The sequence below is a fragment of the Ranitomeya imitator genome, chromosome 4 (assembly GCF_032444005.1).
Source record: "Ranitomeya imitator isolate aRanImi1 chromosome 4, aRanImi1.pri, whole genome shotgun sequence".
Lineage (NCBI taxonomy): Eukaryota > Metazoa > Chordata > Amphibia > Anura > Dendrobatidae > Ranitomeya > Ranitomeya imitator.
The window spans coordinates 636,507,560-636,519,749 of record NC_091285.1 but is presented as its reverse complement, the minus strand read 5'-3'; the positions used below and the strand labels follow the sequence as shown (position 1 = coordinate 636,519,749).

General features: G+C 41.9%; 1 protein-coding gene across 1 annotated transcript in view; it reads right to left on the bottom strand.

The window, feature by feature from the left end:
• RASAL3 (RAS protein activator like 3) overlaps positions 1-12,190 on the bottom strand; it is a 74,406-nt gene that overhangs the window by 27,562 nt on the left and 34,654 nt on the right. Inside the window, exons 10-13 of the mRNA XM_069766818.1 lie at positions 5,342-5,486; positions 4,741-4,977; positions 1,455-1,656; positions 586-677 (exon numbers count right to left, since the gene is read on the bottom strand). Of these exons, the coding sequence (XP_069622919.1) occupies positions 586-677; positions 1,455-1,656; positions 4,741-4,977; positions 5,342-5,486 (676 nt within the window). The remainder of the gene's footprint in view (positions 1-585; positions 678-1,454; positions 1,657-4,740; positions 4,978-5,341; positions 5,487-12,190) is intronic.

The window sequence follows — 12,190 nt, the reverse complement described above, 5'->3', positions numbered from 1 at the left end:
GTGCGTTCCGCCAACCCTAACAAGGGGTGCCAGATATTAGGAAGTTTTACACATTTTTAAAAATATTTGTTTAATAATCTTTTTTTGCTTTTTTGGTGTGGATACTGATTGTGTGTTTGCTGTTTTATTTATGTATCTTTAGTTTTACACACATAATTGTTGTTGAGTTCATTACAATCTTCTAATTGCTGAAATCCAACAGGTTCAATCTTTTGTTTCACCGACATATGCTGTAGGGGAAGAATTGTGAGGTCCCCACAAACATGAGGCTTGCAATTGGTGCTTTGTTTTCATTTTTTCTCCTTGCATTTTCTAGGCAGGACATGACAGTCATAAAGCAGGACATTGACCTTTATGGGTCTTGATATTCATGATGCAAAATACAGATCAATGTTATACTAGCAAAATGCCCTAAGGATGTCCAAAAAATAAAGACACCTACTTTCTAAAGAAGCCTATCATTTTGCTGAGGGCCAACAGTTAAAGAAAAAAAAGGCGCTTTAAAACCCCTGGTGCAAATCGTGTTGGACTACGTTGATGTGGGCATTAATGGCAATACTGGTAAACCCACTGCGGCAATGTTACCTCTGATCCTGGGTAATACATTCAGGGACAGGCAAACCCTCAGCCAAGGCTTTCAGAATTGTGGGCAATGGCTCCAGATCATCTTTAGTTTGCTATGAAAACAAAGAAACGCATATTAAAACCAATGTAGTCAACATTTCCTCTAAAAAAGGTAGTGAGGTGATCACTAAAAATGGTGACTTCTAGAAGGGTGGTCTTCTCAGAGATAAGGGCCGAAATATATTGTATAGGAGAGATTTCTTCATCTGTCATGGAAAAATGTGATATCGATGACTGTAGCATGGGAAGCTGAGGGTTATCTGCACTGGGAGAGTAGTTTTGACCAGTCAGGAGCTTCGTCAAGCCAATGTCAACGTGAAAGAATGAGGCCCTTCATTTCTTTGGTTAACGCAGTATTTCAGCAGAACGGGGATCCAAAAAGGCACAGAGCTTTTACCACTACCGCTACGGTGCTCTACACAGCTCCAGCCTCAAGATGGAAACCTGATGGGAAAGTCCAACTTCATCATCCAAGGACATTGAAAAGAGGAACTGGAACATATTTTATCAGCTTGATTATAAGCCCTGGTGGTCTGAATGAGGCCTTTGTTGTGTTTAGTCATAGGAGTTACCAGTCAGGTGTCAACCCATTGGTCTGATGGCGAGTCCATTTAGTTCTATAATGGTCTGCCACCCTTGATTTCATTTTTTTGTGGCAATTCTAATTTTAGTCCAGCAGCAATACTTATGTGGAGTTATTTCCTCCTATAATGCTACATTTTAGTTCTATATTATTTGCACTATATGGCACTAGCTTGTTTGCATTATATCAGCACTGATATTCATAGCAGGACCACATTTGCACTATCTTAATTGGTTTTAATAAGCACCTGATGAACGCCGGCAAAGATCCCGTACAACATGTAATGAAGAGAAGAAAGTTCATAAGCCAGATCTACACTGCCCTCATAACTGTTCACTGCGACCTCGCTGTCGGGATCTGTTACTGTTTGCAGGAAGACAGACATCTCATCCCAGTGCTGCTCCAGGAAGCCGTTCATAAACGACATGTAGTCCTCCTTCTCTCCAAACCTGCAGAGAGCAGAATCAAGGGTTATAGATGGATGGATTCACAACATGATTATTATTAACAAGTGAGACATATATTAGATCAGCTATCATTCAATGCTCCACATAAAGTATGTACATGTACAGTATATTCAGAATTCACAATATCACATCAGAACATTGATATCAAGTCTACGGCGGAGATAAAGGTCATGTCACGATTCCACTCCTCAGTGTGTCTGGCGTGCAGAAACTGACGGCTCAACCATCCAATCTGGTGCAGGTGCCTGCTGAAGCTGTCAGTAGTTTGACAGCTCAGTTGTCCAATATGAGCCTCGGAGGTACTGGGCTGTCTTCAGTTGTTCCCTATTCCAGGTGATTGCCCAGACGTAGCTTTAGCTAAGTGTGCTTGTTTTTCTCATTACCTAGTATTATACCAAGAGGATAGTGGATAACAGCAAAGGGGTTAAACAGACGGAGGGTCAGAACGAGGTCCAAGGTCAGGCAGAGGAAGATCATTAAGCAAAACACTAGGCACAGAGAAAACCAACCACACTTAGCTGAAGCTATGTTTGGCAGAGGTCTGAGACTGACAGCCTAGCTAAGTAGCTGTGCAACCACCTGGGACAGGGAAAAACTGAAGACAGCCCAGCACCTCCCAGTCTCAGATTGGATGGCCGAGCTGTCAATCAAAACACTGACCGCACAGCACGCCCCTGCACCAAACTGGACATCTGAGCTGCCAATCAAAGTACTGACAGCTTCAGTATACCCCCGCACCCGAATGGATAGCTGAGCTGTCAGTAACTGCATCCCAGACACACTGAGCGGTGGATTTGTGACACACCACCTCCATGATTTTCATTTTTGACATTACTCTGTAGATTAAAGGAACCCTCCATAAAAATTGATGCATTCAGGGGAATATTTGAAAGGCTTTAGTAAAGTCCATCCTCATGGTGTCAATAAGATGACCATTCTTGTCTAGTTGGAGGAGGGGATGACTAATCACTGACAGATTTACTATAATTTCTGCTAAAAATTAATGTAAAATTTAGTGTTAATCTACTTTTGCTCAGCGGGTATGAATGTCAAATTATGTGTCACATAGACGGCCAAAAGATGTGCCATTTTTTTTAAAGTTTGGATGTTTCCTAAAGAAGCACTCCACCTCCTCCCATCAAATTTTTTTATCCTCTTAGTATATTGCAGTCCTCATATTGCATAGCACTGTGTACATGCAATTTCTAATTTTGGCTTTCTACCCAGCTAATTTTTCTCTTTTCCATTAGGTTTATGACAACACGTTATTAAAAACTGACTAGCTGAATCCTTCTAAGCTCTATGTAGAATCAGGAGGTCAATTTTCCTTGCATGAGTCATGAGTCACTGGAAAAGTCCTTGGCAGGGGGAAGAGAGAGCAGCTTGGTCAGGAGTTGAAGAGGGAGATGATAAATGCAGGGACAAGAGACTTCTAGCTTATACATAGAGCAGAGAAAGGAAAAGTACCTGGGTAGAAAGGCAAAATAAGCAATTGTAAGTACACAGTGCTATATAATATGATGATTGCAATGTATTAAGGAGGATAAAAACTTTAATTGATTGTAAGGCTACGTTCACATTTGCGTTGTGCGCCGCTGCGTCGGCGACGCAACGCACAACGCAAATGAAAATGCATCAAAACGCATGCAAAAACGCTGCGTTTTGCGACGCATGCGTCGTTTTTTGCCGAAATTTGGACGCAAGAAAAATGCAACTTGTTGCGTTTTCTTGGCCCGACGCTTGCGGCAAAAAAACCGCATGCGTCGCACAACGCATCACACAAAAACGCATGCGTCCCCCATGTTAAATATAGGGGCGCATGACGCATGCGTCGCCGCTGCGTCGCCCGACGCAAACACGCAAAACGCTAATGTGAACGTAGCCTCAGTGCTTCTTTAATACGTTTGGCACATCTTTCTCTACTACACATCAGTTTTATGCCTCATTTAGGTGTCTGTTTTTCGCATATGAGTGCGGTTTTCACCAATAGCACTCGTACCTATGATAGACTATGGGCTGTGCACATGTTCAAATTTTCCTCGGACCAAGAGGTCTGCGGAAATTCGATGAAGCGTGTCCAATTTTGATCCAATGGCTGAGTCAAAATTGACAATGCAAGTCTATGAATCCATATTAAAATCGGACTGCACTCAGATGCCATGAGGGTGTAGTCCGATTTCATGGATAGTCATTAAGAAGAAGATTGGTGACCTTTTGTTTTTTCCTCCACATACGAGAACAACTGGTTACATGCGGACCTCACTGATCAAAATAATCGTCTATTTTTCTTGTACGTGAGAAAAACAGATTTCTGAATGAGGCCTTAGACTGGTGTTTGTGGTATAAGAGCAGCACTAGGTCCACATGGGTTTTCAGCCTTTGGTGGTAACCAAGAATGTTCCCATTCCATAACAGCAAGTAAAGATAGTGAAAATGGTGAAGAATTAAAGAGTTGTTCCCAATAAAGTAAGTTATCCCCTTTGCATAAGGTTCCGTCTTGAATGGAGTGGAAGTATGCATGCTCGACCTTCACTCCATTAATTTCTTGTGGGCCTACTGGAAATATAGGGCTCTGCCAAGTTCGTTTCCCGGGTTCCAGAGTAATGATCTTGGGTTCACTTGAGGGTTCTAGCGTATGGACCCCAGTGATCAGTAAGTTGTCCCATATCCGTGAGGTAGGGGAAAAGTTACTATTTTGGATATAACCCTTTAAATCTTGAAATACAATAGAAAATTGGACAACTATTCATCATATAGAAGTCAAGCTTTAATTACAGGTGTGAACATTCCCTCCAAAGTGTGCAATTTGAGGAATGTGTGCTTCCTGAAAAGACTTCTCATGAAGTCAACCCCCTTATTTTATATTGTCTCATTTGGGCATATGGATTTCATTGAAGGAATCGTAAAGTAAGAGCAACTTTTGCTTTTAAACAAATCCACCCCATCCACACATTATATGGTCAGCCATCCATTTCCCCTGCATTGGCTTTCTAAATGTCCTCACTGAAATAAATCTAATTGATTATACATCACATTAAAAATATCAAAGTCATGTTGGATCATCACCGAGTGAAATTAGCCAGGTTTTGTAGAACTTTAGCAACCAGGGTCAAAGCGCGGGCAGAAAGAGGATGAGGATGTTCAGGTGAGAGCTGAAATAGTCCTGGGGACAGAATAGCCGGGCACAGGAAACGCAAGAACAGGCAGGCGCTGACTAATCGGGAACCCAATTCTGGCTTTCCTCGGAGGATGACTTTTTCTTGCCAGGTAGAGAACACCGCCAAGAGCTCTTGAGGAAAATACCTGCACACAACAAGCATAGGGCCTGTCATCCAAAGAAACATGTAAAAATATATAATATATAACCAATATAGTTCAAGAAGAGCTGAAAAAAGGGTAAGACCTCCATTTTTCAGACATTTCCCTGGTCTCTGGTGGCTCCAGTGATAACGTGGCTTGTTGAAACAACTAAGGTCTCAGTCACGTCATGTTGAGACACTATCAATAGAACCTTTAAACGGAGGCCAGCCGCAGACCAGGACCAGACTATAATATAGGCTCAGGATAAGTAATGGAATGTACTCAACCTATGTAGATTTAGTATAGAGATATATATTGGTATAAATAGGCTTTATTGATATACTGGTATTATAAAGTGACACATTACATTTGTGACTGCATAATGTTCTCGATGGCTTCTTCACAGCTCCTCCATAAATGTCCTCGGTTCTCACAGAGTTCTTCTGGTGAACATCGCTGTGGATCGATCTCATGACTTTCGGTTGAGGCATAAATGTGGGCGATAAAGGGGCCTAGAGATAAAATAAGTGTTTCATATATTATTCAGGGTTGCCCACAATCTGTTTGCCTGAAATTCTTGACATTATCCGTGATATTACTATTTGGAGTTTAGCAATTGTTGATCAAAGGTTATTATTATATTATTTCTACATATGTGGCCTCAGAAGGGTTGAAAAATATTAGAAAAAGAGCCTTGTCTTAAGCATTAAATAGTGCCCCATTTGTCCAAAGGTATAGAACATTTCAAGGTTACATTGGAACATCCCCGAGTGAAGAGTGAAATTAGCCAGGTTCTGTAACATTCTGGCCACCAGGGTCAACCTGGAACCTCAGGCTGTCATGTTACAGAGCCTAGCTTGGCTCAGGTGTCAAACCTTGTTTTTTTTCCCCCATTGTTGAAAACCTTTGAGCTAGTCCACATCGGGTTATTGCGGTAACCCGGCAACACCTCTGACATCATTACTGAAGGCCTTTTAAGACCAGCTCAGGCAGTTATGTGCTGACTGAGTATTCCGGAAGCATAGCTTTCAGCTGCCATGTGAATTACAGAAGTTTGCTTCATCATCCATTTCACTCAGCTATTTAACCCCTTCATGACCCAGCCTATTTTGACATTAATGACCTGGCCATTTTTTGCAATTCGGACCAGTGTCCCTTTATGAGGTAATAACTCAGGAACGCTTCAACAGAGCCTAGCGGTTCTGAGACTGTTTTTTCGTGACATATTGGGCTTCATGTTAGTGGTAAATTTAGGTCGATAATTTTTGCGTTTGTGAAAAAAATAGAAATTTGGCTAAAATTTGGAAAATTTCACAATTTTCAAATTTTGAATTTTTATTCTGTTTAACCAGAGAGTTATGTGACGCAAAATAAGTAATAAATAACATTACCCACATGTCTACTTTACATCAGCACAATTTTGGAAACAAAATTTTTTTTTTGCTAGGAAGTTACAAGGGTTAAAATTTGACCAGCGATTTCTCATTTTTACAACAAAATTTACAGAACCAATTTTTTTTTAGGGACCACCTCACATTTGAAGTCAGTTTGAGGGGTCTATATGGCTGAAAATACCCAAAAGTGACACAATTCTAAAAACTGCACCCCTCAAGGTGCTCAAAAACACATTCATGAAGCTTATTAACCCTTCAGGTGCTTCACAGCGGCAGAAGCAACATGGAAGGAAAAAAATGAACATTTAACTTTTTAGTCACAAAAATGATCATTTAGCAACAATTTTTTTATTTTCCCAAAGGTAAAAGGAGAAACTGGACACCTAAAGTTATTGTTCAATTTGTCCTGAAGTTGCCTAATAATTAAGCACACCTTATATAGGGTTTTGATGTCATTAGACAACACCCCTCCTCATTACAGAGATGCACATCACCTGACTTACTTAATTGGTAGTTGGCTCTCAAGCCTGAACAGCTTGGAGTAGGACAACAAGTATAAGAAGTATCATGTGATCAAAATACAACTGGCCTAATAATTCTGCACACAGTGTAGATGTGCGGTGACCACTTTAAACCCCCAAGTGCTTCACAGAAGTTTATACGCAGAGCCGTGAAAATAAAAAAATCGTTTTTCTTTCCTCAAAAATTATTTTTTAGCCTGCAATTTTTTTATTTTCACAAGGGTAACAGGAGAAATTGGACTCCAAAAGTTGTTGTCCAGTTTGTCTTGAGTACGCCGATACCCCATATGTGGGAGGAAACCACTGTTTGGGCACAAGTCGGGGCTCGGAAGGGAAGTAGTGACGTTTTGGAATGCAGACTTTGATGGAATGGTCTGCAGGCGTCATGTTACGTTTGCAGAGCCCCTGATGTGCCTAAATAGTAGAAATCCCCCACAAGTGACCCCATTTTGGAAACTAGACGCCCCAAGGAACTTATCTAGATGTGTGGTGAGCACTTTGAACCCCCAAGTGCTTCACAGTATTTTAAAACACAGAGCCGTGAAAATAAAAAATAATTTTTTCCCACAAAAATAATTTTTTTTAGCCGCCATTTTTTTTATTTTCTCAAGGGTAACAGGAGAAATTAGACCCCCAAAGTTGTTGTGCAATTTTTCCTGAGTACTCCTATGCCCCATATGTTTGGGTAAACCACTGTTTGGGCGCGATTTTTTGCGGATTTTGTGCAGATTCCACCTGCGGTTTTACACCTGCGGATTCCTATTATAGAGCAGGTGTAAACCGCTGCAGAATCCGCGCAAAGAATTGACATGCTGCGGAATAAACAACGCGGCGTTTCCGCACATTTTTTTCGGCAGCATGTGCACTGCGGATTTTGTTTTCCATAAGTTTACATTGTACTGTAAATTCATGGAAAACTGCTGCGAAATCCGCAATGTGTGCACATACCCTAAGTGTGACCCTTAGTTACTTCTCATGGCCAAGCCGTGAGTCAGGATAATCAAGGAGTCCGAGGTCAAAAGACAGATAGAAGAGATAAAGTCAGGTAATGTTTCAAGGTCAGAATACCAGGAGGATAGCGGATCAGAGCAGAAGAGGTTAAACAGATATGGTCAGAACAAGGTCCAAGGGCAGACAACGAAAGATCTATAAATAAAACTCAAGCCACAGAGAGACACCACACAGAGGTGAGGATATACAGCAGAGAGGAATGGCCAACACTGAACACCTGAGACAATCCAAGTAGAAAAGCTCCAGGAGCTTCAACTGAACAGATTATCTTTTGCCCTGTTGGCAAGGAAAAAACCTGCACTGTGTAATATGATGGTGAAGTTCTTCTAACCAGTGCAGGAGTGTGGGAAACCAGACACCTGCTGTCTTTTTACCCCTCTCTATATCTCCATGACACAAGACTTCTGAAGAAGGATGACGGAATCACAATCGGTAGAGCTTGAGTAACATATAAAATCTGAAGGAGGATGGTCATTTTAAAAATTGCGCTTCTTCCAAACCACGTAAAAGAATTCCTCAACCATCTCGAGCAGTCCTCCTGCACTAATTGGAGAAGTTTAGGAAAATTGAGAGAGTATGTTGAGCATTTGTCCGTGTGTAATTATTTTTACAAGCAAGTAACTAGTTTTACTTCTCTTCACTTCTATCCTGTGGTTAATCATTTGCCTGCTGAAAATTCCTGCATGTAAATGCCTTCCATTAACCATTGACCTGCTGCAAGTTCCTGATTGCTATGATATGATATTTCTGTGCCATTAACCATCTTTGTGCTTCATGTCCCTGCCTGCATACACCTCTGCTATTAACCATTTGCCTGCTGCAAGTCCCGGTTAGTTAAAACATCAACTTTTCCTGTGTGTATTCACACACCTGACTCTGCTTCATCTGGTGTTTCCTGCACCACTTGTCTGTCTGCCTAATGCATATTCTGCGGTCTTGGTTATTGCTGATCCATGTGTCAATAATCAAGGCCCGCTCTGCTGCACTATCCCATTCTAGCCCGTGCTGCTCACCCTGAGTTATGGCTTAGAGAAGCCACATCACCAGATTTACCTTTACTTGAATGAGAATGAGCTGTTATATGATCCACAGCCCTGGCAAACAGGAATTGGTTTCTATACTCAACACCATATGCACTATATGGGGTATAGAGGATGTAAGGGTAGCAGACTGTGCTGTCGCGTTCCTACACCGGAAGACACAAGTTGCGTTGTGAGTTTATTGTCATGTTTCTTTTGTAAATACTGTGCCATGTAGTATATTTTGTATAGAGTGTGATAAGTATTGTTAGTATAATATAGGATATGATAATTTAAAGTACTGTAATACATAGTGTAAGGCATAGTGTTATAAGATAGATAGTGTAATGTGTTGGTTATGTAGATAGTTGTCTGTAGAGTAGGAGAGAGTTATTGTGTGATACTAGCCCACAAGGGAAGGGATAGTGTTAAGAAATGGTGACTGCTTCCTCGTAGTTGGGGAGTTGGAGGTTGGAGTGCAATGTGAGCAGAGCTGTGAAAAGGGAGATTCACAGTGAGTGGAGACTAAGATGAAGGGATAGTGCAATCATGAAGAAAAAGTGATAGAAAGAGACAGAGTGTCCTTCCAGAGATGGGTTCTAGGAGAGGACGCCTAGCCACGAGACCTTGTAGCGCAGATGGTAACCGGCTTTAGCAGGACTGAGAGATGGGGACTAATGAAGGATCCTAAGCAGTAGATACAGAATGCCAGTAGTGGAAGAAATAGGACGTAGAACCGCTGAGCAAATTAGGAGACTTGCTGATCAGGACTGTAGCAATAAAGCTGGGTTGTAGTGAAGAAAGAAGAAACTGTACCTTGAAAGCTCTGGAGTATACAACAGAGGAAGGAAACTGTGTGGAATAATGCTTCATACTGTAAAGGAAATGTCCATAAGACTTTGTACCCGATATCCCTTGTATATAACCCTTATGAAATTATCATTCAGTAAAGATGGAATTATTATGGAATGGTGGTCTCCATCATTGAACTGTGCAACATTTAAATCTGGCAAGCCCACAACATCAGCTACATGTGGCCTGCATGAGTGTAAGGTCCTCACAGCACAAGTCCACACACCCACCAAGGGCTCACATTTTCATGTAACTTGCAGGAGAACTGAAGATGAGTGCCTTGCCCTTGCAACCGCCCCGCACCATGTTACAAGGAGTCTAGCGTACATAAGTGTCACACTGTGATGGTCCTTGGTAAGGAAGGGGGGCTTCAAGCTGTCCCTGGATCTGGGACCCTAACTATCCCTGTCCCAGGGGTACTCTTGAAGGTAGAAAGGCCAGAGGCTCCAATCTTACTATGCTCCTGTTAAACCTGATCTGTCCCCTCCCCCATCCCAGGAGGCATGGTACAGAAATGTAAGGTAAACAAGACACAAAGACAAAACAAGGATAACAGAAAGCAACAAACATACAAACACTCACCAAAGGTAGAGAGGTACAGTGGGGCAAAAAAGTATTTAGTCAGTCAGCAATAGTGCAAGTTACACCACTTAAAAAGATGAGAGGCGTCTGTAATTTACATCATAGGTAGACCTCAACTATGGGAGACAAACTGAGAAAAAAAAATCCAGAAAATCACATTGTCTGTTTTTTTAACATTTTATTTGCATATTATCGTGGAAAATAATATTTGGTCAGAAACAAACAATCAAGATTTCTGGCTCTCACAGACCTGTAACTTCTTCTTTAAGAGTCTCCTCTTTCCTCCACTCATTACCTGTAGTAATGGCACCTGTTTAAACTTGTTATCAGTATAAAAAGACACCTGTGCACACCCTCAAACAGTCTGACTCCAAACTCCACTATGGTGAAGACCAAAGAGCTGTCAAAGGACACCAGAAACAAAATTGTAGCCCTGCACCAGGCTGGGAAGACTGAATCTGCAATACCCAACCAGCTTGGAGTGAAGAAATCAACAGTGGGAGCAATAATTAGAAAATGGAAGACATACAAGACCACTGATAATCTCCCTCGATCTGGGGCTCCACGCAAAATCCCACCCCGTGGGGTCAGAATGATCACAAGAACGGTGAGCAAAAATCCCAGAACCACGCGGGGGGACCTAGTGAATGAACTGCAGAGAGCTGGGACCAATGTAACAAGGCCTACCATAAGTAACACACTACGCCACCATGGACTCAGATCCTGCAGTGCCAGACGTGTCCCACTGCTTAAGCCAGTACATGTCCGGGCCCGTCTGAAGTTTGCTAGAGAGCATTTGGATGATCCAGGGGAGTTTTGGGAGAATATCCTATGGTCTGATGAAACCAAACTGGAACTGTTTGGTAGAAACACAACTTGTCGTGTTTGGAGGAAAAAGAATACTGAGTTGCATCCATCAAACACCATACCTACTGTAAAGCATGGTGGTGGAAACATCATGCTTTGGGGCTGTTTCTCTGCAAAGGGGCCAGGACGACTGATCCGGGTACATGAAAGAATGAATGGGGCCATGTATCGTGAGATTTTGAGTGCAAGCCTCCTTCCATCAGCAAGGGCATTAAAGATGAAACGTGGCTGGGTCTTTCAACATGACAATGATCCAAAGCACACAGCCAGGGCAACGAAGGAGTGGCTTTGTAAGAAGCATTTCAAGGTCCTGGAGTGGCCTAGCCAGTCTCCAGATCTCAACCCTATAGAAAACCTTTGGAGGGAGTTGAAAGTCCGTGTTGCCAAGCGAAAAGCCAAAAACATCACTGCTCTAGAGGAGATCTGCATGGAGGAATGGGCCAACATACCAACAACAGTGTGTGGCAACCTTGTGAAGACTTACAGAAAACGTTTGACCTCTGTCATTGCCAACAAAGGATATATTACAAAGTGTTGAGATGAAATTTTGTTTCTGACCAAATACTTATTTTCCACCATAATATGCAAATAAAATGTTAAAAAAACAGACAATGTGATTTTCTGGATTTTTTTTTCTCAGTTTGTCTCCCATAGTTGAGGTCTACCTATGATGTAAATTACAGATGCCTCTCATCTTTTTAAGTGGTGGAACTTGCACTATTGCTGACTGACTAAATACTTTTTTGCCCCACTGTATATGGGGAAGGATAGGCATGTACCAACCAAATGTGAATAGGAGAATGAGGAAAGCATACACCCCAAAACAGTACGCAACAATCTCTAGTAGCAACAATGATCACCCATTCAGAACAGTGTCTCCAAGGAGCTAGGAAGCAAAACTTTCACTGGCAAGGCAGAGAAAGTCTGACCAGGTTTTATAGGGAGAGGTAATGACCAGATCAGAAGCAGC